This window comes from Anomaloglossus baeobatrachus, chromosome 7 (genome assembly GCF_048569485.1).
Source record: "Anomaloglossus baeobatrachus isolate aAnoBae1 chromosome 7, aAnoBae1.hap1, whole genome shotgun sequence".
Lineage (NCBI taxonomy): Eukaryota > Metazoa > Chordata > Amphibia > Anura > Aromobatidae > Anomaloglossus > Anomaloglossus baeobatrachus.
In genome coordinates, this window is record NC_134359.1 from 17,531,141 (window position 1) to 17,558,820 (window position 27,680).

A 27,680-nucleotide genomic window follows, 5' to 3' on the forward strand; every position below is an offset into this window, starting at 1 on the left:
TCTGGTGATGGGAAATCTTAATCTTCAGCACAAGACATTGTGGACAATTGTAGCTTCCATCTTTGTGGGAACAGTTTATGGAAGATCCTTCTCTGTTCCCCATGACTGTGCCCAGTGCACAAGCTCCACACAGACATGGAGGGGGAGAACATGACGCCGCACAGAGCCTGGACCCTAGCCCCATCCTATAAGATATATATCCCATATGCAATCAACATTTGAACACCAGTCTTCCTATGATCGTGTCCTCTGTGGGGGGTGCCCTGTGATGGACTCATGCCTGGTCTGCACATGTCCTCTCCTGTGCCTCCTCTATGACACTGTGGTTGGGTACTGTGCAGTGTTTTTGTGCTGTATATGTTCCCAGGCTGCTCTGTGCCCATCTCGGGGACAGAAGGCCGAGGATTAGTCGCTGCCAGCCTCGGGTAAATTAATAAAAGCTTTAGTCGCTGGCAGTGAACGTCGCCCGCTCTTTATCTGCAGCCTAATAACTAATGATCAGTCTGCAAACACAGATAGAGGCGCAGTTTATAGAGGAGTTTACACAGCACGGGTCACAGTGCACGGAGCGCACCGCCAACGTGACGGGGAAATGTGCAGCTCCTGTCAATATTATTATTAGGTGTGAATCTCCCGGCCACAAGCAGAACCTCTCACGGGAACAGGTACGGGGCGAGTGTACACCGCCACCGCCGCAGTGTCCGCCCTGCCGGGATTTACACATGGATTTAGTCCTCAGCCACCATCAAATAAAGCATTAGAGAATAGAAAGTGGCCCCCAAGGGCGTTACAGAATTTTTTTTAACCCTTTCAGGACCAGGACTTTTTTTTTTTTTCAACACTTTCATTTTTTTCTCTTCTTTCTCAAACCATAATATCTAATATATAAAGCTGTGTGTGTGTGTGTGTGTGTGTGTGTGTGTGTGTGTGTGTGTGTGTGTATGTCCGGGATTGGCATCTGCACCATCGCAGCTACAGCCACAAAATTTTGCACACTCACACGTCTGGACCCCGAGAGCGTCATAGGCTATGTTTTGAGGGGAAATTTTAACCCCGCGCTTTACAGTTATTCACCAAAAAACCTGCCTCCATTAAAGCGAATGGAGCTGGGAGCCACAGTGCAGCCAGAACTTCAGAAGAATGCGCAGCCACGTTTTATATGGAATGTTGGCGTGTCACAATGCAGCCAGGGAAATAGACAGACACAGACAGGGAAAGAGGCAGACACAGGGAAACAGACAGACAGGGAAAGAGAGGGAAAGAGACAGACAGGGTAAGAGATAGACAAAGACCGGTAAAGAGACAGACACAGGGAAAGAGACAGAGGGAAAGAGGGAAAGAGACAGACAGGGAAAGAGACAGAGATAGACAGACAGGGAAAGAGATAGATAGACAGGGAAAGAGATAGATAGACAGACAGGGAAAGAGATTGAGACAGACAGAGAAAGAGACACAGACAAAGAGAGAGCGACAGAGAGATATATACAGAGGGGGAGACAGACAGAGAATGGGAGAGAAACAGAGAGACTGTTACTATCCCGGGCGTTAATACATTCTATTTTGTTAACAACAGTTATTAACCCGAGCGAAGCCGGGGAGTACAGCTAGTATATTATATCTTTTATATATTTAAAATTCTCCCAAAAAATTATTGCAATTAATCATGTGAATAACAAGACTTGTATTTCTTTTGTGTGTTTTGAGACATCCCCAAAATAACAGAAACAAATTGGACAAAATTTCACACAAAACCTTAAAAATGATCAGGACACAATTGTTTTCCCCTTCCACTTATGATTTGGCTGCACGCTCTTTGGAATAAATCCCTTCCATCAGTTGCCTCCTGTCCCCGTCCACAGCTGCTTCCTCCTCTCACCTGGAATCTCAGACTCTTTTTTTATAAATGTCTCCAGGTCTTTCATATCTGAAGGCGTCTCCTCTCCTCTCATCTTCAGATCTCTCCACAGGTGTCAATGGGGTTTAGCTCCGGACTCATTGTGGCCCCTTCAGAAGTCTCCAGCACTTTGTTTCCATCCATTTCTGGGGCTTCTTGAAGTGTTTGGGGTTATTGTAATGCTGAAGCTTTATCTGGGTCTCATCTGTCCACAAGACGCTTTCCCAGAAAGATTTTGGTTACACACGTACATTTTGGCTTTATATCTCTGTGTCAGCAGTGGGGTCCTCCTGGGTTTCCTCCATAGCGTTTCATTTCATTCAGACGTGGATGGACAGTTTGCACTGACACTCATGCCCCCGGAGCCTGCAAGACGGTTTGAATTTCTCTGGAACTTGATTGGGGCTTATCCACCATCTATCCGCTATCCTGTGTTACAACTTTTCATCACCTTTTCTGCTGTCAATGTCCACGGAGATTAGCTGCAGTGCCATGGGATGTAAACCTTCTTGAATATGTTGCGTACCATGGATAAAGGAACATCAAGATCTCTGGAGATGGACTGGTAACCTTGAGATTGTTGATATTCTTCAACAATTTTGGTTCTCAGACAGTTCTCTTCTCTTATTTCTGTTGTCTATCCTTAGTGTGGCACACACAGACACACAATGCAAAGATTCAGTCAACGTCTCCCCTTTTTATCTAGTATCAGGTGTGATTTTCTTGTGGCCCGCACCTGTTACTTGCCAAGGCAGAGTTTGAATGAGCATCATATGCATAAAACAAAGTTGCATACCCACAATTTTAGAAATGTGGCAACGATTTTTTTCTGTTGCATTGCTGTATATAGCAGAACCAATCAGATGATCATAGATTCAAGTCCTCTAAGGAGACTGTTAAGAACAGTAAAAAGTAAAAAAAAATTTTTTAAAGATATTGAAAAAATATAAAAACATAAATTCAAATTACCCCTTTTTGTTGAATTAATGCCGCTATATGATTGAATAAATATTATTTTGTGCCATTAAACATAAAGACATCGCTGCGTTTAGAAAAGTCCGATCTATGAAAATATAAAAATAATTAACACGATCGCTAAACACTGTAAACAAAGCAAATTCAAGTCCAGATCGATATCTAGGCCTCATGCACGCGCCAGTATGGTAGCATTAAAGCTCCTCTGTCCCTTCTACAACCTGGGCTTTATTGCCCCTGATTGACCGCTGTACGGATATCACATCTCTGGTATACGGTGCACGTCATCTTCACCTGCGGATCATTCTCTGTATCATCTGTATATAGATATCGCAGCAGCCGGCGCTCCCGGAGAGTTTATTGCTAAGTGGAAAATAAAACACTTCTTATCTTCTGTCCACAAAACACGTGAAATTAAAATAAATTAATTGCTGACGCTAATCACAGAACTGAGGCTCTTTGTTCTAGAGGATATTTTAATTAACAGATCAGCCAGGTTGTCTCTGCTCATATTATCTGCAAATATCGGAGAAGCGAAGGGGGCGATCAGGTAGAAAATGTGCAACTTTTACAGCAGCCGTAAAGCGGATCAGATTAAATCCCCCCTCATGTTATGTAAATGGCCAGAATGTGATACAGAAATAGTGTAAAGAAATAGCGTAATGTTAGAGAAAAGTAGAGATGCGCAAAAGTATCACCCGACACGAGACCCTCAGAGAAATCAGACATTCTAGTGGCCATAACGAGGTGTGGCCCCTTTCCAAGTTCTGCTATCGATGCCCGAATAATTCTATCACTACATTACATATATATATATATATATATATATATATATATATATATATACATATATATATATATATATATATATATACATATATATTTTATTTATATATATATTATATATAGCAAACCCAGTTCTAGGCTGGGATGAGTCTTCAGCCCGTGAATATGAGCAATGAACGACTCCAGTCACCGCTGAGATCTATACATTGTTACAAAACAGATTCTTGTAGGAAAATCATATCCATAATAATGAGACTTTGATGCAATATGACGACAGATCAGCCCTGTCCATGAAAGGCAAGACTGACTGTCACAGCAACAAGACGCCAAAAACCTCCCAGGAGAGTCCTGAAGAGGTGACTAGTACACCAACAGATGGATTACCCCTACACAATGCAGAATAGTGAGTGCAGCTCTGGAGTATAATTTAAGATGTAACTCAGGATCAGTAATGTAATAGACAGTGCCTTGTGAAAGTATTCGGCCCCCTTGAATTTTTCACCCTTTTCCCACATTTCAGGCTTCAAACATAAAGATAATAACTTTAATGTTCTGGTGAAGAATCAACAACAAGTGACACAATTGTGAAGTTGAATGAAATTTATTGCTTATTTTAAACTTTTTTAAAAATAAATAACTGAAAATTGGGGCGTGCAATATTATTCATCCCCTTTGCTTTCAGTGCAGCAAACTCATTCCAGAAGTTGATTGAGGATCTCTGAATGATCCAATCTTGTCCTAAATGACTGATGATGATAAATATAAGCCCCTGTGTGTAATCAAGTCTCCGTATAAATGCCCCTGCTCTGTGATATCTCAGGGTTCTGTGTAAAGCGCAGAGAGCATCATGAAGACCAAGGAACACAACAGGCAGGTCCAGGATACTGTTATGGAGAAGTTTAAAGCTGGATTTGGTTACAAAAAGATTTCCAAAACTTTAAACATCCCAAGGAGCCCTGTGCAAGCGATCATATTGAAATGGAAGGATCATACCACTGCAAATCTACCAAGACCCGGCCGTCCATCCAAACTGTCATCTCACACAAGGAGAAGACTGATCAGAGATGCAGCCAGGAGGCCCATGATCCCTCTGGATGATCTGCAGAGATCTACAGCTGAGGAGGGAGAGTCTGTCCATAGCACAACAATCAGTCTACACTGCACAAATCTGGCCTTTATGGAAGAGTGACAAGGAGAAAGCCATTTCTCAAACATATCCATAATCAGTGTTGTTTAACGTTTGCCACAAGCCACCGGGAGACACCAAACGTGGAAGAAGGTGCTCTGCTCAGATGAAACTAAAATTGAACAATTTGGGCACAATGCCAAACGATATGTTTGGCGTAAAAGCAACACAGCTCATCACCCTGAACACACCATCCCCACTGTCAAACATGGTGGAGGCAGCATCATGGTTTGGGCCTGCTTTTCTTCAGCAGGGACAGGGAAGATGGTTAAAATTGATGGGAAGATGGATGGAGCCAAATACAGGACCATTCTTGAAGAAAACCTGTTGGAGTCTGCAAAATACCAGAGACTGAGACGGAGATTTGTCTTCCAACAAGACAATGATCCCAAACATAAAGCAAAATCTACAATAGAAGGGTTCACAAATAAATGTATCCAGGTGTTAGAATGGCCAATCACAGTCCAGACCTGAACCCAATCGAGAATCTGTGGAAAGAGCTGAAAACTGCTGTTCACAAACACCTCCATCCAACCTCACTCAGCTCCAGCTGTTTACAAAGGAAGAATGAGCGAGAATTTCACTTCTCCATGTGCAAAACAGATAGACACATCCCCCAAGAGACTGCAGCTGTAATCGCAGCAAAAGGGGGCGCTACAGAGTATTCACTTACAGGGGATGAATAATATCGCACGCCCCAATTTTCAGTTATTTTAAAGTTCAACTTCACAATTGTGTCCACTTGTTGTAGATTCTTCACCAGAACATTAACATTTTTATCTTTATGTTTGAAGCCTGAAATGTGGGAAAAGGCTGAAAAATTCAAGGGGGCCGAATACTTTCGCAAGGCACTGTATGTACATAGTGACTGCACCAGCAGAATAGTGAGTGCAGCTCTGGAGTATAATACAGGAGGTAACTCAGGATCAGTAATATATGTACACAGTGACTGCACCAGCAGAATAGTGAGTGCAGCTCTGGAGTATAATACAGGAGGTAACTCAGGATCAGTAATGTATGTACACAGTGACTGCACCAGGAGAATAGTGAGTGCAGCTCTGGAGTGTAATACAGGAGGTAACTCAGGATCAGTAATGTATTGTATGTACACAGTGACTGCACCAGCAGAATAGTGAGTGCAGCTCTGGAGTATAATACAGGAGGTATCTCAGGATCAGTAATGTAATATATGTACACAGTGACTGCACCAGCAGAATAGTGAGTGCAGCTCTGGAGTATAATACAGGAGGTAACTCAGGATCAGTAATGTAATGTATGTACACAGTGACTGCACCAGCAGAATAGTGAGTGCAGCTCTGGAGTATAATACAGGAGGTAACTCAGGATCAGTAATGTAATGTATGTACACAGTGATTGCACCAGCAGAATAGTGAGTGCAGCTCTGGAGTATAATACAGGAGGTATCTCAGGATCAGTAATCTAATGTATGTACACAGTGATTGCACCAGCAGAATAGTGAGTGCAGCTCTGGAGTATAATACAGGAGGTAACTCAGGATCAGTAATGAACACTTCAGTATGTAGCTTTGTATGTCTCTAGTTGTTAGTTTGGTAAATGATGATATAATAAAGTGATAAACGCCTCTATAAACATACAGTAAACGCTGTGCACACATTAATAATCGTAATCTCTGATAAATAATAATGTTTAATCTCACACAGTTATTCACTGTCAGAAGCCAAATATCCGCCCTGTAGACAAACTCCCATGTAAGACGTCATTGTCACTCACGCCCGGTCACTAATCTGTGGTCAGGAGGAGAGCACTTTGTTAATAGCACTGAGCCTTGTATTCAGAGCGGAGATCTCTTCATTCAGGGTAATGGGGCAGAAATCGAAGCCCTCCCATGAGATCACCACGACAGGACCGTGTGAACAGGACAATGAGGCCAAAGAGAAGGGGCCTCCGCTCAATCACCCCGGATAATGGGCTTCCTTCTGCCACGCTCCAGCCCGGGCTGGTCATGGTCATTGTCACCTCAAAGCCCCCCACAGGTCACAGGGGCTGCAGACAGTGATATATACACGCATCAGCATTATACAGCTATTTGCTATGGGATAATGTATCTAAGTTTATCATTTGTGATACCGCAACAGAACTATTTTTTCATCACATGACCTCCCAAAATGTCACTATGAAAAGTTCAGCTCATCCCGCAAAAAGCACGTCCTGATAAATCACCCAAAGAAGTTCACTCTCTCAAAATATGGTGACTGAAGCCAATTTTTTTTTTTTGAGTTTTTACAAGTTTTTTTTTCTTTAAAGTAGTTTATAAATAAATCATAAAGAAACCAAACAAAAAGAAAACTCCTACATAAATGTAGTGTTACCATAACCATACGACTTCGCCGTATGAGGAGGAGTTGTAGTTTTAAATGACACTGTTCAGCTGCCGAATAATGTACTGGAAAACTAGAAAACCCCTCAAAGTGCAACAAAGAAACATATTGACAAGTTATTGTGTCTTTTTTACCCCAAGGGGAACTTTGTTAAAACAAAACCCAAAAAAACATTGACTCCATGTTTTTTTGAGTTTTGATTTTATACGTTCCCCTTGTGATAAAGATGACACAATAACTTGTCAATTTGTTTCTTTGTTTACACTTTGTTTCTGCAATTTGTTTCTTTGTTGCACTTTGCGGGGTTTTTCTAGTTTTCCAGTACATTATAAGCTGAACGGTGCCATTCAAAACTACAACTCATCCTCATACGGCGAAGTCAACGGCAAATAAAAAAAAGTTTTGGCTCTTGTAATATGGGATCCAGTTTTGGGCTCCACATTTTAAAAAGGACATTCAGAAGTTAGAGTCAGTTCAATGGCGGCAACTAGATTATTACAAGGAATGGAGGCCGCCCGTATGATGAGTAATGGAGGCCGCCCGTATGATGAGTAATGGAGGCCGCCAGTATGATGAGTAATGGAGGCCACCCGTATGATGAGTAATGGAGGCCGCCCGTATGATGAGTAATGGAGGCCGCCCGTATGATGAGTAATGGAGGCCGCCCGTATGATGAGTAATGGAGGCCGTCCGTATGATGAGTAATGGAGGCCGCCTGTATGATGAGTAATGGAGGCCGCCCGTATGATGAGTAATGGAGGCCGCCCGTATGATGAGTAATGGAGGCCGCCCGTATGATGAGTAATGGAGGCCGCCCGTATGATGAGTAATGGAGGCCGCCTGTATGATGAGTAATGGAGGCCGCCCGTATGATGACAGGTTGAAAAAGTTAGATATGTTTAGCTTAGAAAAAAGACGTCTCAGAGGAGATCTCATTTATATATATAAATACATGTGTGGTCAATATAAAGGACTGGCACATGACTTATTCCTTCCAAAGACAATACTAAGGACCAGGGGCACTCACTGCGAGTGGAAGAAAAGCGATTCCAGCAGCTAAATAGGAAAGGGTTCTTTACAGTTAGAGCAGTCAGACTGTGGAATGCGACCACAAGAGATAGTAATGGCAGATACTATAACAGCTTTATATCAGGGCGGATGATTTCCTTAGCACACGACATTGTGGGTTATAAGTGACTTAGGATCAAAATGTAGAAGAGGTGGAGGAAGGGTGACCTGGATGGACCTAGGTCTTTTTTCAACCTAAGTGACTATGTAACTATGAAAGATGAGGCGGAAAAGTATGAAGATGTCTGCATCTCCAAGGGGTGAGCCTGTAAACTTTTGCAGACCCCCATGGACATTACATTGGGTGAGCATATTAGGGGTGCACTGTGCAGTCCCTCAAACGTATCTGGAGGTTGTGTATCTAAGCCGATGTAGTGTGATACCCCACACAGAGCAGTACTACATCCCCCATCATGTCAGGTATTACACCCGTCCGCCCCGGTCTGTAGGACGATGACTTCATGAGATCTTCACTCCTGCACTGGATCCCAGTTTGGTGATCACTAGATTTTGGGGGAGGGGGTGATCACTAGATTTGGGGGGGATGGTGATCACTAGATTTGGGGGGGGGGGGCGGTGATCACTAGATTTGGGGGGGGGGGCGGTGATCACTAGATTTGGGGGGGGGACGGTGATCACTAGATTTGGGGGGGACGGTGATCACTAGATTTGGACCCCGTTGTGTTTAATGTCCTGTGAGGAGGGGGCTCGGGGTCACGGTTACAGCCCCGCTCTAATAAGACAATGCGAGAGGAGTTTACGGCTTGTCATCACCAAGCACAAAGCACCACTTAGCGCCACAATTTATGGCTGCCAAACCCACCGCCTCCTAATTTATAGAAACGTCCTTGGGAAACAAATAAATAAACGGGATGGGAGTGTCAGCTCTTCAGGAAAGCGCTTAACTCATCCCTTTTATAGAGACTGTCTACTTTTGTAATAATGAGGAGGCGTACTTAACCACGGAGGTCCTTGAGATGTCCTTCCCTGCCACTTTCTTCTGAGCCATGTACCTAAGCCCATTATATGTGATGCTGTATCTAATCCTGTGCTGTGTGATGCCGTCTGGGAGGAGCACATAATACCTGGGTGATAATGAGTAATACACACATTGCTGTCTTATCTCCGCTCAGTGATTATATATACATTACCCGTGGTGATAAGAGCCATTGCTCCCGCCATATAATAATCTGGATACAAAGTTCTCGTGTGGTTCCTGCGCGCCGCGCCGCAGCAGCTGTCGTGCCGGCCGTGACTAATGAACTTCTAGAATTGTAATCAAACAGCAATCTCAGGTGCTCGTCACTACCTGTCGAAAATCCCCGGACCTCGGAGGGCAAACACTGCACGGGTGCTCCGCTCTGCTGATTGCTCCGGGCAAATATATCATTGTCTCATTGTATGTGGATGTATGCACAGTCACCGGCGGGCATATGTGATCAGGGCCGTATTTGGCATTCATGCTGCCCTAGGCACTTTAAGTGGTCATGGCTACAACTCAGGACTAAAAGTGCCCATACCCTTTAGATAGTCTAATCTATTTGGGGACTTTAACAACTAATATTGGCCAAACCCACCAATATGGATGGGTTCAGTCCACAGTCTGTGTATGGGGGCCACGTGACAGAAGATAAGGATCCCGTGTGTCCGATTTCTGACTATAGATCCATTTGTTATCTAAGTGATGAGCCATTACCAGAGATATCTTCGCAGACGCAGTGGCTCTCCCCTAGAGAACTCAGGGTGTGCGCACCTGTGTGTGGGAGAGTTGAGCAAGATAGCTGACTGATCAGTCAAATCATTGTTAGGTCGACAGCTATGGGGTCATTAGTCTGTCGCTTGTTTGACACACAACACCTTTTTCAAAAGGCTGTATTTTTAATGTTTGTGTTATCCATGTGTCACTTACTGTATAATCTATTGTCAGATCTCACAAGTTAAGGATTACTACAGCTACATTGCTACAAGATCAGAACCAACATTAATACATGCATACAGCAGCAGAACCATTATCAGTACATGAATACATAACCAGTACATGAATACAGCACCAAAACTACAATAATTACATGGATAGAGCAGCAGAACCACTATCAATACATGAATAAGGTACCAGAACGACCATTAGTACATTATTATTGCACCAGAAATACCATCAGTACATGAATAGGGTACCAGAACCACCATCAGTACATTATTACTATGCCAGAATCACCATCAGTACTTCAATAAAGCATCAGAACCACCATCAGCACAGGAATACTGCACCAGAACCACCATTAGCACAAGAAATCAGCACCAGATCCACCATCCGTACATGAATACAGCACCAAAACCACTAACAGTACATTAATCCAGCACCAAGCTTAGTACAACATTCAGTGCAGCAGACACATATGCAATTGTATCATACGAAACTGCAACTCCCTGTATGTCCTTAATAATAGTAAGGATATGATGAGCGTTGTTGTTGTTGTTACCAGCCGTCATCAGGCACTGGATCATACAACAACCACTGTACTGATTAAATGTTTAATAATGCTTCTGCCTGCGTCTAAAGAGGAATTTAACTATTAGGAGATGTCTTATATGTTTTAGACCCTTTCATTCTGAGGAGACTGACTGGGTTCGGGACCCAAGACTCCCACCAATCTCTCAAAGAACTGCACAGCTCAGGAGACAGGAGCTTAAGGAAAGCCTAGGATTTATTTATGTTTTTGTACTGTATCCATATTCCTCTGTGTGCTCGCCTTTCTATTAAGCTGCGTTCTTCTAATAGGTCTTTTTAGTTATTGTTGGGGGTCCCAGGACCCGGTCCTCCACTAATCAGAATTAGAAAGTCTAAAACAAAAAAAATCTACCAAAGTGTAACTATTCTGTAAGGTGCATTTACACCGGCCGCTAATTGGGAATGTAATATCAGCCTAGCTAAACAGGACATTATTTTGACACTTAGTAAAATATCATCGTTCTCTGCAGCAGATCATCCTGTGTACGGCTCCGTTCACATGAGCAGAAATCATCCGGCAATAACCCTTTGGCAAATAATTAGAATAAGGTTTATGGCGCACTTGGCATTATGGGTGCTCAAGAAGGGTTCAAACCGTCATTAGATGCAGAAATAACTGGGCACACCAAAGTGAATAGTAGGACGTGTAAGGGGTACTTTGCACGCTGCGACATCGCTAGCCGATGCTAGCGATGCCGAGCGCAATAGTACCCGCTCCCGTCGCAGCTGCGATATCTTGTGATAGCTGCCGTAGGGAACATTATCGCTACGGCAGCTTCACACGCACTCACCTGCTCGGCTCTCCATAGTGTGCCCTCTCTGCAGTGTCCTTTGCTACACTATCCATACTCACATTAGCTCTCAGTCTATGCTGAACCACCCCCATAGTAAAAGTCCCTTGTATCTTCAGCTCCGTGGAGCGCCCACCTTCTCCTTCTCCACTTTTTCGCTGCCTCTTCGGTGCAGTAACAACATCAGTGGTGTGACTACACTGCCACACATTCGAATGGGGAGTCATTGAGGCTCCTCTCAGGTCTGGACTCATTGCTGGCCACTTTAGTAGTCTCCAGTGCTTTCTATCAAACCATTTTCTAGTGCTTTTTGAAGTGTGTTTTGGGTCATTGTCCTGCTGGAAGAGCCATGACCTCTGAGGGAGACCCAGCTTTCTCACACTGGGCCCTACATTATGCTGCAAAATTTGTTGGTAGTCTTCAGACTTCATAATGCCATGCACACGGTCAAGCAGTCCAGTGCCAGAGGCAGCAAAGCAACCCCAAATCATCAGGGAACCTCCGCCATGTTTGACTGTAGGGACCGTGTTCTTTTCTTTGAATGCCTCTTTTTTTTTTTTTTCCCTGTAAACTCTATGTTCATGGCTTTTCCCAAAAAGCTCTACTTTTGTCTCATCTGACCAGAGAACATCCTTCCAAAACGTTTTAGGCTTTCTCAGGTAAGTTTTGGCAAACTCCAGCCTGGCTTTTTTATGTCTCGGGGTAAGAAGTGGGGTCTTCCTGGGTGTCCTACCATACAGTCCCTTTTCATTCAGACGCTGACTGATAGTACGGGTTGACACTGTTGTACCCGCGCACTGCAGGGCAGATTGAACTTGTTTGGATGTTAGTCGAGGTTCTTTATCCACCATCCGCACAATCTTGCGTTGAAACCTCTCGTCAATTTCTCTTTTCCTTCCAAATCTAGGGAGGTAGCCACAGTGCCATGGGCTTTACACTTCTTGATGACACTGCGCACCGTAGACACAGGAACTTTCAGGTCTTTGGAGATGGACTTGTAGCCTTGAGATTGCTCATGCTTCCTCACAATTTGGATTCTCAAGTCCTCAGACAGTTCTTTGGTCTTCTTTCTTTTCTCCATGCTCAATGTGGTGCACACAAGGACACAGGACAGAGGCTGAGTCAACTTTAATCCATGTCACCGGCTGCAAGTGTGATTTATTATTGCCAGCACCTGTTAGGTGCCACAGGTAAGTTACAGGCGCTGTTATTACACAAATTACAGAAGCATCACATGATTTTTCAAATAGTGCCAATACTTTTGTCCACCCCCTTTTTTATGTTTGGTGTGGAATTATATCCAATTTGGCTTTCACAATTTTTGTTTTTTTTTTCTTCATTGAAGACAAATTAAATGAAGATAATATTCCCAAAGAATTTGTGATTGCAATTATTTTCAGGAAGAAACTGAGTATTATCTGACAGAATTGCAGGGGTGCCAATACTTTTGGCCAGCACTGTATATAGGGTGGGTGGTATACGGTATACTATATGCACTTATCTCCCGTCATGTGGAAGAGACCTCCCGCCGCCCCGTCATGTGGAAGAGACCTCCCGCCGCCCCGTCATGTGGAAGAGACCTCCCGCCGCCCCGTCATGTGGAAGAGAAATCCCGCCGCCCCGTCATGTGGAAGAGACATCCCGCCGCCCCGTCATGTGGAAGAGACATCCCGCCGCCCCGTTATGTGGAAGAGACATCCCGCCGCCCCGTTATGTGGAAGAGACATCCCGTTGCACTTTTATATAGAAGAGACATCCCGGCGCCTCGTCATATGGAAGAGACATCCCGCCGCCCTGTTATGTGGAAGAGACATCACGCCGCCCCCTGGATTGTGTAGACATCTGTACCGGCTACACTGGCAGCACACAGCATAGACTCGCTGCCACTCATGGAGGAAGTGTGTCGCGGGTGGGGAGGGGACGCTGCGCTCACCACTCTCGGGTCCGGCGCTGCTGCTGCTCGGTGGCTTTAGCGGTGGGCCGGATCCGGGGACTCGAGCGGCGCTCCTCGCCCGTGAGTGAAAAGGGTGGTTTGTTGGGGTTTGGGATGTCGGTTCGTGACGCCACCCACGGTGTGTGGTGAGGTTGGGGCACCACCGCTGCTCTGTACAGGGATCCCGGGAGCGATGACAGGGAGCAGCTGGGATGTTTCTCTCCCCTCCGTGGGTAGGGGGATTTTGGTAGTCCCGGGGCCCGGAGTTATTGTCTGTTTGGTGGATTGCAGGGCTTGGCCAGGTGCAGGGTCGCGGGGCAGCGCAGTGCAGACGGCACGGTGGTACTTACTCAGTCAGTAACGCACACGGAGTCTCTTGTAAAACAAACAGCTGGATGGACGAGTCCCACAGACTGCTGCAGCGGTCACTCCCGGTCAGTTGGCGGTAACTGTCTCCCCCTGCACCGGTGTTATGTTCTTGGCCCCGATGGCTTCCCACCGGTAACCCTCTCCCCAGCGGTGTGTTGGCTAAGGGAGCCCCTGTTGTTGCCCGCAGGCTCTGGCCCTGGGAGCTCTAGCTCTGGCGCTAGCTTTATCTCCCTCACGGTTTGGACGGTTGCCTTCAGTCGGGTCTTTATTGCTGGGAAACCCCGGAGGTTCCCGTCGCTGACGGATTTGATCGGTTTAACGGCGACTCCTAGCCTGGTCGGGGTCCGTAGGCCCTGCCGGATGGTGCTGGCTTCTCTTCGCTCCCCGGTCCGGTACCGGCGGGCTACCGCCCGTCCCCGGTCCTTACAGTTGTGCGTCAATCTGCCTCTCCTGCAGACGGTCACCACAGTCTGCCAACCTTGTTGTATGTGCCCGGGCCACGTACCCGGACACTGTTAGTCTGCTCCTCCACTACTACCTCCTTCAACTTCAAACTCTCCTACTCCACTCCTCGTCACTATCTATCTGACCTTCTTTCCCGCCTCCAGGACTGTGAACTCCTCGGTGGGAGGAGCCAACTGCCTGGCTCCGCCCCACCTGGTGTGGACATCAGCCCCTGGAGGGAGGCAACAAGGATTTGTGTGTGTGTGTGTGTGTGGCTGGTGTGCCTAACCGGGGTGTGGGGTGTGTTGTTGCAGTACCTGTGACGTCCTGGCTTGTCCAGGGCGCCACAAGTGCACTGGGGGATTTCCCTTTATGCCATTGCTCAGTAACGCAAGTGCAGATTACGTCCCAGATAATCTGACCAATAAGATGTAATGATTGTGTATATAGGGTGGGTGGTATACGTATACTATATGCACTTATCTCCTGGGATAAAGGTTTCCCATTATCTTATCAGCTATATAAATCAATCCTGGAGATGATCCATGAGCGTCTCACTACTTCCTTGTATCTCTTATCCAAATGACTGCACTGTGCCCTTAAGAGATTGGAATGTGACCACCACCATAAAGCAGATTGAGTAAAGAGGCCGGTATTCGCCTAGGGTGTAAGGGTGCCACATGAGTAATGGCAGGGGCCGGTATTCGCCTAGGGTGTAAGGGTGCCACATGAGTAATGGCAGGGACCGGTATTAGCCTAGAATGCAAGGGTGCCAGGTGAGTAATGGCAGGGACCGGTATTAGCCTAGAATGCAAGGGTGCCAGGTGAGTAATGGCAGGGGCCGGTATTAGCCTAGAATGCAAGGGTGCCAGGTGAGTAATGGCAGGGCCGGTATTAGCCTAGAATGCAAGGGTGCCAGGTGAGTAATGGCAGGGGCCGGTATTAGCCTAGAATGCAAGGGTGCCAGGTGAGTAATGGCAGGGGCCGGTATTAGCCTAGAATGCAAGGGTGCCAGGTGGGTAATGGCAGGGGCCGGTATTAGCCTAGAATGCAAGGGTGCCAGATGAGTAATGGCAGGGGCCGGTATTAGCCTAGAATTCAAGGGTGCCAGGTGAGTAATGGCAGGGACCGGTATTAGCCTAGAATGCAAGAGTGCCAGGTGAGTAATGGCAGGGGCCGGTATTAGCCTAGAATGCAAGAGTGCCAGGTGAGTAATGGCAGAGGCTGGTATTAGCCTAGAATGTAAGGGTGCCAGGTGAGTAATGGCAGGGGCCGGTATTAGCCTAGAATGCAAGGGTGCCAGGTGAGTAATGGCAGGGACCGGTATTAGCCTAGAATGCAAGGGTGCCAGGTGGGTAATGGCAGGGGCCGGTATTAGCCTAGAATGCAAGGGTGCCAGGTGAGTAATGGCAGGGGCCGGTATTAGCCTAGAATGCAAGGGTGCCAGGTGGGTAATGGCAGAGGCTGGTATTAGCCTAGGATGTAAGAGTGCCAGGTGGGTAATGGCAGGAGCCGGTATTAGCCTAGAATGCAAGGGTGCCAGGTGAGTAATGGCAGGGGCCGGTATTAGCCTAGAATGCAAGGGTGCCAGGTGGGTAATGGCAGAGGCTGGTATTAGCCTAGGATGTAAGAGTGCCAGGTGGGTAATGGCAGGAGCCGGTATTAGCCTAGGATGTAAGGGTGCCAGGTGAGTAATGGCAGGGGCCGGTATTAGCCTGGAATGCAAGGGTGCCAGGTGAGTAATGGCAGGGACCGGTATTAGCCTAGGATGTAAGGGTGCCAGGTGAGTAATGGCAGGGGCCGGTATTAGCCTAGAATGCAAGAGTGCCAGGTGAGTAATGGCAGAGGCTGGTATTAGCCTAGAATGTAAGGGTGCCAGGTGAGTAATGGCAGGGGCCGGTATTAGCCTAGAATGCAAGGGTGCCAGGTGAGTAATGGCAGGGACCGGTATTAGCCTAGAATGCAAGGGTGCCAGGTGGGTAATGGCAGGGGCCGGTATTAGCCTAGAATGCAAGGGTGCCAGGTGAGTAATGGCAGGGGCCGGTATTAGCCTAGAATGCAAGGGTGCCAGGTGGGTAATGGCAGAGGCTGGTATTAGCCTAGGATGTAAGAGTGCCAGGTGGGTAATGGCAGGAGCCGGTATTAGCCTAGAATGCAAGGGTGCCAGGTGAGTAATGGCAGGGGCCGGTATTAGCCTAGAATGCAAGGGTGCCAGGTGGGTAATGGCAGAGGCTGGTATTAGCCTAGGATGTAAGAGTGCCAGGTGGGTAATGGCAGGAGCCGGTATTAGCCTAGGATGTAAGGGTGCCAGGTGAGTAATGGCAGGGGCCGGTATTAGCCTGGAATGCAAGGGTGCCAGGTGAGTAATGGCAGGGACCGGTATTAGCCTAGGATGTAAGGGTGCCAGGTGAGTAATGGCAGGGGCCGGTATTAGCCTGGAATGCAAGGGTGCCAGGTGAGTAATGGCAGGGACCGGTATTAGCCTAGAATGCAAGGGTGCCAGGTGAGTAATGGCAGGGGCCGGTATTAGCCTAGGATGTAAGGGTGCCAGGTGGGTAATGGCAGAGGCTGGTATTAGCCTAGGATGTAAGAGTGCCAGGTGGGTAATGGCAGGGACCGGTATTAGCCTAGAATGCAAGGGTGCCAGGTGAGTAATGGCAGGGGCCGGTATTAGCCTAGAATGTAAGGGTGCCAGGTGGGTAATGGCAGGGACCGGTATTAGCCTAGAATGCAAGGGTGCCAGGTGAGTAATGGCAGGGGCCGGTATTAGCCTAGAATGCAAGGGTGCCAGGTGAGTAATGGCAGGGGCCGGTATTAGCCTATGGTGTAAGGGTGCCAGGTGGGTAATGGCAGAGGCTGGTATTAGCCTAGGATGTAAAGGTGCCAGGTGGGTAATGGCAGGGGCCGGTATTAGCCTGTGGTGTAAGGGTATCAGGTGGGTAATTGTAGGGATCGGTATTAGTCTACGATGTGAGGGTATCAGGTGGGTAATTGTAGCCTAGAATGTGCAGGGTGGTTAATGACGATAAATCCTGGCAGGACACCACAGCATCCTCAGTCTTTTGCCATGGTCTGAAAACACCTGAGCCTCAGTCCTCGATATATGAATCCACCTGTACTGAGTCCTCGGGGCACAAACACACCTGTTACATATTGGTTCGGGACGGGACCACCTATTACATATTAGAGCAGGACGGGCCCACCTGTTCCATATTAGAGCGGGACGGGCCCACCTGTTACATACTAGGGTGGGACGGGCCCACCTGTTACATATTAGAGCGGGACAGGCCCACCTGTTACATATTAGAGCGGAACGGGCCCACCTGTTACATAGTAGAGCGGGACGGGCCCACCTGTTACATATTAGAGCGGGACGGGCCCACCTGTTACATATTAGAGCGGGACGGACCCACCTGTTACATATTAGAGCGGGACGGGCCCACCTGTTACATATTGGTTCGGGACGGGACCACCTATTACATATTAGAGCAGGACGGGCCCACCTGTTCCATATTAGAGCGGGACGGGCCCACCTGTTACATACTAGGGTGGGACGGGCCCACCTGTTACATATTAGAGCGGGACAGGCCCACCTGTTACATATTAGAGCGGGACGGGCCCACCTGTTACATAGTAGAGCGGGACGGGCCCACCTGTTACATATTAGAGCGGGACGGACCCACCTGTTACATATTAGAGCGGGACGGACCCACCTGTTACATATTAGAGCGGGACGGACCCACCTGTTACATATTAGGGCGGGACGGACCCACCTGTTACATATTAGTGCGGGACGGGCCCACCTGTTACATATTAGGGTGGGATGGGCCCACCTGTTACATATTAGAGTGGGTCGGGCCCACCTGTTACATATTAGGGTGGGATGGGCCCACTTGTTACATATGAGAGCGGGACGGGCCCACCTGTTACATATTAGTGCAGGACGGGCCCACCTGCTACATATTAGAGCGGGTCGGGCCCACCTGTTACATATTAGGGCGGGACTTGCCCACCTGTTACATATTAGGGCGGGACTTGCCCACCTGTTACATATGAGAGCGGGACTTGCCCACCTGTTACATATTAGTGCGGGACTTGCCCACCTGTTACATATTAGGGCGGGACTTGCCCACCTGTTACATATGAGAGCGGGACTTGCCCACCTGTTACATATTAGGGCGGGACTTGCCCACCTGTTACATATTAGGGCGGGACGGACCCACCTGTTACATATTAGTGCGGGAGGGGCCCACCTGTTACATATTAGGGTGGGATGGGCCCACCTGTTACATATTAGAGTGGGTCGGGCCCACCTGTTACATATTAGGGTGGGATGGGCCCACCTGTTACATATGAGAGCGGGACGGGCCCACCTGTTACATATTAGTGCAGGACGGGCCCACCTGCTACATATTAGAGCGGGTCGGGCCCACCTGTTACATATTAGGGCGGGACTTGCCCACCTGTTACATATTAGGGCGGGACTTGCCCACCTGTTACATATGAGAGCGGGACTTGCCCACCTGTTACATATTAGTGCGGGACTTGCCCACCTGTTACATATTAGGGCGGGACTTGCCCACCTGTTACATATGAGAGCGGGACTTGCCCACCTGTTACATATTAGGGCGGGACTTGCCCACCTGTTACATATGAGAGCGGGACTTGCCCACCTGTTACATATTAGTGCGGGACTTGCCCACCTGTTACATATTAGAGCGGGTCGGGCCCACCTGTTACATATTAGGGCGGGACTTGCCCACCTGTTACATATTAGGGCGGGACGTGCCCACCTGTTACATATGAGAGCGGGACTTGCCCACCTGTTACATATTAGTGCGGGACTTGCCCACCTGTTACATATTAGAGCGGGTCGGGCCCACCTGTTACATATTAGGGCGGGACTTGCCCACCTGTTACATATTAGGGCGGGACTTGCCCACCTGTTACATATGAGAGCGGGACTTGCCCACCTGTTACATATTAGGGCGGGACTTGCCCACCTGTTACATATTAGAGCGGGTCGGGCCCACCTGTTACATATTAGAGCGGGTCGGGCCCACCTGTTACATATTAGGGCGGGACTTGCCCACCTGTTACATATGAGAGCGGGACGGGCCCACCTGTTACACATTAGAGTGGGACTTGCCCACCTGCGCGCCGCCCCGAAGGTCATGAAGTCTCCACCGGAGACCTGCTGTGTTCTGTGGAGATTTGTTTACAGATGTTTTGCTGTTTGTTATCACAAAATGTATCCGTAAATATTTACATTTGTACAGGAATTCTCTCTCCACCGCGTTTACAGCAGATAGGAAAAATATGAACATATGAGAAGTGCTACATTTCAGTTTGCCATTAAAAAGTATCAGCCATTGAGGAGGCTCAAATTGTAATATTTTTCTATTTTCATTGTGTCAAATGGGAAGTTCTGATGTTTCCTCCACAACAGTAATGAGCTGAAATATCCAGGAAATCTCCGCATCGGGGTGACTCGTACACAGGGTGCACATGGTGCGACTACTGGGCTACACGGAGCGACTACTGGGCTACACGGAGCGACTACTGGGCTGCACGGTGTAACTACTGGGCTGCACGGTGCGACTACTGGGCTACACGGAGCGACTACTGGGCTACACGGAGCGACTACTGGGCTACACGGTGCGACTACTGGGCTACACGGTGCGACTACTGGGCTGCACGGTGCGACTACTGGGCTACACGGTGCAACTACTGGGCTACACGGAGCGACTACTGGGCTACACGGAGCGACTACTGGGCTACACGGAGCGACTACTGGGCTACACGGAGCGACTACTGGGCTGCACGGTGCGACTACTGGGCTGCACGGTGCGACTACTGGGCTACATGGAGCGACTACTGGGCTACACGGAGCGACTACTGGGCTACACGGAGCGACTACTGGGCTGCACGGTGCGACTACTGGGCTGCACGGTGCGACTACTGGGCTACACGGAGCGACTACTGGGCTACACGGAGCGACTACTGGGCTACACGGTGCGACTACTGGGCTGCACGGTGCGACTACTGGGCTACACGGTGTGACTACTGGGCTACACGGTGCGACTACTGGGCTGCGCGGTGCGACTACTGGGCTGCGCGGTGCGACTACTGGGCTGCGCGGTGCGACTACTGGGCTGCACGGTGCGACTACTGGGCTACGCGGTGCGACTACCTGCATAAGGCTTCTCTCTGTACATGGATACAGGGATGGATCTTAGATATGAGATGGAGGGATATCAGATGCCATTATCACACAGGTCTATCCATTGTGCCCACTGATCCCAGCTGTTGTGTAGCCCCTGACCCTGCTGTGTGCCCTCTGCCCGGTACTTACCATGCAGCTCCGGTGCCCTGTGCAGCAGCAGCCCAGCCCTCAGCCAGTGCTCCAGGGGCAGGGAGGCCGCTTTCATATGATCCGGTACAGGAAGCCCTGAGTAGCCGCTGTATGGAAAGTGTGGGTGCTGCACAGTGCCAAGGGTGGGCATGTGGTACAGGGGTGCGGGGTACAGTCCGTGCAGAGGCAAAAATCCAGTTTTCGGGTACAAGTGCGATATGAGGGGAGCCTGCGCGAGACAAGGTTCTCTGCCCTGCACTGGCACCACACGGGGGCGCTCTTCTGCCAGGAGGGCATCAATCCGAAACTTCTGCGAATTCTCCATGACTTTGTGCATGGCCGGAGCAGGACGGGGCTGGCCGGGGCTCTCCAGGCTCCTGTGGTGAGTAGAGTGCAAGCTCCTCTGCTCCTGCAGATGCTCAATAATGTCAGGCTGCAGGAGAACACATCCTGGCACTGTGCAGGGGTAACTGATTGCAAGCTCTGCGGTTCAGCAGGAGTATTTGGACATTTTAGGACATGAATGATGGGAACAATGAAGATCACGCCGTTAATAGAGTTCATGGATTGCAAGCTCTGCGGTTTTTCTAGCTGCAGACAGGAGAATGAGATAGTTGTTTCTTCCTGGCCAGTGATTGCTGCTCTGGAGATCACAGGGGTTAATTAATCGCAAGCTCTGCGGGTTCTTGCAGGTCCTCAGCAGTGACTTCAGGAGACACTGTCATTCTGCAGATTCAGCCGCATGGGAAAGAAATGTAGCAACTCCGCAAAGTTCCTGCTGTTTGCACTTGAGCTTCCTTCTGCTGCTGCCGCTTCCTCAGCCCTGACTGTGGCCGGAGTCTGCAGCTTCTCATTGGTTGTCAGACGCTGCCCTCACCCCCTGTGCTAAGCGCGGCAGCACCTCTGCTAATGAGTGCAAGAAGCCAACCCCTCTGCACAGGAGATCCTGGCATCTCTGCAGGAGGAGACCAAGGCACAGGCTGGGGGGACCAGGGAGGGCACAGCAGCAGGGATAGGCACAGCAGCACCAGGGAGGGCACAGCAGCACCAGGAAGGGCACAGCAGCACCAGGGAGGGCACAGCAGCACCAGGGAGGGCACAGCAGCAGCAGGGAGGGCACAGCAGCACCAGGAAGGGCACAGCAGCAGCAGGGAGGGCACAGCAGCAGCAGGGAGGGCACAGCAGCACCAGGGAGGGCACAGCAGCAGCAGGGAGGGCACAGCAGCAGCAGGGAGGGCACAGCAGCAGCACCAGGAAGGGCACAGCAGCACCAGGGAGGGCACAGCAGCACCAGGGATAGGCACCACACCAGGGAGGGCACAGCAGCAGCAGGGAGGGCACAGCAGCAGGGATAGGCACAGCAGCACCAGGGATAGGCACAACACCAGGGAGGGCACAGCAGCAGGGAGGGCACAGCAGCACCAGGGATAGGCAAAACACCAGGGAGGGCACAGCAGCAGGGAGGGCACAGCAGCACCAGGGAGGGCACAGCAGCACCAGGGAGGGCACAGCAGCAGGGATAGGCACAACACCAGGGAGGGCACAGCAGCAGGGATATGCACAACACCAGAGAGGGCACAGCACCAGGGATATGCACAAGACCAGGGATAGGCACAGCAGCAGGGATAGGCACCGCAGCAGGGATAGGCGCAACACCAGGGAGGGCACAGCAGCAGGGATAGGCACAACACCAGGGAGGGCACAGCAGCAGGGATAGACACAACACCAGGGAGGGCACAGCAGCAGGGATAGGCACAACACCAGGGAGGGCACAACAGCAGGGATAGGCACAACACCAGGGAGGGCACAGCAGCAACAATGAGGGGCACAGCAGCTGTGAGGGGCACAGTAGGCTTAACCCTTCCTGTCCCCAGATGTGGAGGAAACGTCCTGACTATAATGTAGTCAGCAGACAATAGAGGCTGCAGATAATAGTCGGAGCTTGTACTTTAAACAGGTCACCAATGTACAGAAAGTTAATGTATAATCAGGGGAGCAGAGCTGTGTCTGTTGGGAGCAGTAGTGCACTGGACAATGAATCTGCTTGGTCTGTTATTGTTAATGCATTTTCTGCCCAAACTATATATGATAAGAAATTATAGAATATGGAGCAATGATTGAGTATAACATGCAGCAATATTGTGGATACAGTGGAATTGCTTTTCTTTCTGTTCAACTGAGCTAAATACAAAATAATGAATTTTGGTTGCAATAATTTTTAGTTTCATGTATCCATGATCCACCCCAATAATTATGTACAGTATCTATCCCTCTATCTATCCCTCTATCTATCTATCCCTCTATCTATCTATCTATCCCTCTATCTATCTATCTATCTATCCCTCTATCTATCTATCCCTCTATCTATCTATCCCTCTATCTATCCCTCTATCTATCCCTCTATCTATCCCTCTATCTATCCCTCTATCTATCCCTCTATCTATCCCTCTATATATCCCTCTATCCATCCCTCTATCTATCTATCTATCCCTCTATCTATCTATCCCTCTATCTATCTATCCCTCTATCTATCCCTCTATCCATCCCTCTATCTATCCATCCCTCTATCTATCCCTCTATCTATCCCTCTATCTATCCCTCTATCTATCCCTCTATCCCTCTATCTATCTATCTATCTATCCCTCTATCTATCCCTCTATCTATCTATCTATCTATCTATCCCTCTATCTATCCCTCTATCCCTCTATCCCTCTATCTATCTATCTATCTATCCCTCTATCTATCCCTCTATCTATCCCTCTATCTATCCCTCTATCTATCTATCCCTCTATCTATCCCTCTATCTATCCCTCTATCTATCCCTCTATCTATCCCTCTATCTATCCATCTATCTATCTATCTATCTATCCCTCTATCTATCCCTCTATCTATCCCTCTATCTATCCCTCTATCTATCCCTCTATCTATCCCTCTATCTATCCCTCTATCTATCCCTCTATCTATCTATCTATCTATCTATCCCTCTATCTATCTATCTATCTATCTATCCCTCTATCTATCTATCCCTCTATCTATCCCTCTATCTATCTATCCCTCTATCTATCCATCTATCTATCTATCTATCTATCTATCTATCTATCTATCCCTCTATCTATCCCTCTATCTATCTATCTATCCCTCTATCTATCCCTCTATCTATCTATCTATCTATCTATCTATCTATCTATCTATCTATCTATCTATCCCTCTATCTATCCCTCTATCTATCTATCCCTCTATCTATCCCTCTATCTATCTATCGGAATTTTGAAATGAAAAAAAAATCATCATGAGCCAATTTTTTTTAAGTCAGATTTTCTTGTCGCTAAGTTTCCATTTTCTGTACCAATTTTGACAAACTACATTTTTACACCACTTTTCTACTGCAGTGAGTTTGTGACTTTTTTGTGTGATAACATTTTTGTTGCGTTTTTTGTTTTGCTTTTTTTTTACAGTTGGAAATTTATAAATTTGGTTTTTAAACCTTATTTGCAGAAATACCACACATGGTTACATGCACTTTTAAAAATTGGCAATCGTAATATAAAATAGCAAAAAGTTGTGTTTTTGTTTTTTTTTTCTTTTCTCAAAATGAGCTAAAATTTGTGACTTTTTTATGCCCAAAAACACTTGATCATTTCCCCCTGGTTTGGTTTTGTGTCATTTGCTTCAAATTCTTCATACTCGTGCATGTGAAATTTTACGTTCAATCAGAAATGCTTTGCCTTTAACCTGTTTTATGACGTTTCGCTCAAAAGGTCTCATGTTCCACTAAAATGCAACCTAATTTCCCCCAAAATTTCACGCATACGGAAAATTACTTTTACATGGTTACAATAGGTTTTATTTTGGATACATTGCACTTTAGACCTGTTTAAATGAAGATTGATAATTTGAAGCTGCAGGTAGCCCCCTGTGCCATTAGCTGGGTCCGGGGAGGGTTGTATGATCCTGGCTGGGTCTCCTCTCATCATCTCCCATCCTGATGGGGGTTGTTGTGTTGTACCCAGAGCTGATACTATGTAATGACAGCTCATTATTCCTGCCAAGGTGTCTGCTCTCTCCTGAGTGCTCAGGTCCCAGTACAGCACCACAGCCAGATAAGCTCCAATATAGAGAGACGGCTGTATAAACAGGTTATCGCTTTATGGCCAGTCCCTGTGATAGGGACAATGTCTCCTTTGTTGTAGTCCCTTCATGTCACCCCTGGCTCAGCCCACGCCGGGTCCCATCACTAATCACAACACTTCCCTGGGCCAACATCTGCCCCATTTATCCAAGAAACCATAAAACAATTATATGTCAATTTGCTAAAGGTTACAATTTCCCAAGCATTGCTATCAGGGCCGGGCTGTCATAAAGAGGCAAACAAGCATTATTACATTTATACAAGGAAGATAAATAAGGTTTACAGTTAAAGTGAAATTTACATGCTAGGAAACGCTAATAAAAATAATAAAGTGATAATAAAAATTGATATATAAAAAGGTAAGCTAAAAAAAACCCTGTGCAAAATATATTGATAAACAATAATTAAAATCTATATCTAAAAAAGGTGATAATAAAAATGAAAATATTATAAAAAGTAAGGTAAAAAAAAAACCTCTGGAAAATATACAGATAAATAATAATTTTATTTATATATATATATATATATATATATATATATATATATATATATATACACACACACACATACACATACACACACACACAGTTATATATATATATATATATATATAACTGTGTGTGTATGTGTGTGTGTATATAACTAATATATATATATATATATATATATATATACACACACAGTAATATATATATATATATATATATATATATTTAGGACAAGAAAAATGAAACTTAGTGTACCAAAAGTTAACTAAAAAACAAACACTGTAAAATGTATAAACAATAATTACAATATATATCTCAGAAAGGGGTTTGTAATAAAAATAGAAAATAATACAAAGAAAGCTAAAAAAAACCCCTCTGTAAAATATATATATTTTGTATGTGTGTATGGAAAAAATGGCGCTATAATAATAAATAATTATATATAATTTGGGATAATGAAAATGAAAAATAGTATAGCAAGGGTAAAGTAAAAAAAAAAACAGCCCTCAATGTATAAACTATAATTAAAATTTATATCTGAAAAAAGTTTATAATCAAAATAAAAAATAATACAAAGAAAGCTAATAAAAACCCCCTATGTGTATGTGTGTATGGAATAAATGGTGCTATAATAATAAAAATATATATATATATATTTGGGATAATGAAAATGAAAAATAGTATAGCAAGGGTAAAGTAAAAAAAAAAAACAGCCCTCAAAATGTATAATAATAATAATAATTTTATTCATTTATATAGCGCTATTAATTCCACAGCGCTTTACATACATTGGCAACACTGTCCCCATTGGGGCTCACAATCTAGAGTCCCTATCTGTATGTCTTTGGAGTGTGGGAGGAAACCGGAGAACCTGGAGGAAACCCACGCAAACACGGGGAGAACATACAAACTCCTTGCAGATGGTGTCCTTGGTGGGATTTGAACCCAGGACCCCAGCGCTGCAAGACTGCACTGCTAACCACGGAGCCACCGTGCCGCCTGACGTATAAACTATTTAGTTAAAATTTATATCTGAAAAAAGTGTATAATAAAAATAAAACATAATATATAAAAAGTAAGCTTAAAAAAACCCTCTGTAAATATAGCTAAACAATAATTAAAATAATTAAACAAAAGTGATAATGAAAATGAAATATAGTATATCAAAACTAAACTAAAAAAACAAAAAAAGTAAAATATCTAAATAATTACAATAATATATCTAAAAAAGGGTGTTAAAAATGAAAAATATTTTAAAAGTAAGCTACATATATATTAGGATGATAAAAGTGAAAAATAGCATTTCAAAAGTAAACTAAAAAAAAAACAAAACAGTAAAATATCTAAACAATAATTAAAAAAAAAAAAAATATATATATATATATATATAAAAATAATATAGAAAAAAGCTAAAGAAATCTCAGGTAAATATATAGATAGCCAATAGTTACTATAGATAGATATAGATATATGTTGAGAGAGCTAATAAAAATAAAAAATAGTGTCTCAAAAGTAAGTTACATAACATCATAAATTATATAAACCATAATTAACGTATATATCTAAAAACAAGTGATAATAAAAAGGAAAAATATATAAAAAGTAAGCTAAAAAATTGTAAAATATATTTAGATAAACAACTAAAATAGATAATAAAAGGTTAAAATAAAAACTTAAATGCATAGATATAGGTAACAAAAATGAATTTAAAAATTAATAATTTAAAGTTCTAAAATTGGAGAATTTGCATGATATGCATTTATAAAAAAAAATCACTGTAAATAAAAATCATGTAATAAAATGTGGTTTTTATATTGGAATAATTCTCAGTTACTTATTACAGGCGGCATAATTCTATTATTATTGTACTGTTTGCAGTCAAATTTAATTATTATTTTACTTTTTGCATTAATGTTCACATTCAAATAAGCGAATTCTACTAGACAATAGTATCTCCAGGTAGAGAGATATTAATTAATTATTATTGGGATTGTGTTATATGAGCCATTTCTTTTAACACCTCTTCAAATAAATACATTGCGAAACAATTTATTTTTCTTACAATATAGAAATTCTGTTAATGATTGTAAATCTGTCATTTAGATTTCCTTTTTGTTTGTTTTTTTTGCCACTTGTTACTGTTATATATCTATTGTGAACCAAATTCTTTTCTTTCGTTCCTTTTGCAGATGTAACACTTGCACGTGACAGTCGGTAAGTCGTAATTTATATTCACATTGTTTAGGGACCATAAACTATTGTTAGTTGTAGTTATATGAGGTCCCATAGTCCAATAACCAGTAGACAATTGCTGCAATATTGCAAGATGGGTCAGAATGAAAAAGTTGATTATTATGATTTTATAAACAAAAAGCCATTTACAGAATTCTAAT

General features: G+C 45.6%; 1 protein-coding gene across 1 annotated transcript in view; it reads right to left on the minus strand.

The window, feature by feature from the left end:
* LOC142245772 (motor neuron and pancreas homeobox protein 1-like) overlaps positions 1-21,007 on the minus strand; it is a 33,613-nt gene extending 12,606 nt beyond the window's left edge. Inside the window, exon 1 of the mRNA XM_075318729.1 lies at positions 20,671-21,007. Coding sequence (XP_075174844.1) covers positions 20,671-21,007 — 337 coding nt within the window. The remainder of the gene's footprint in view (positions 1-20,670) is intronic.
* Positions 21,008-27,680: the final 6,673 nt, after the last annotated feature.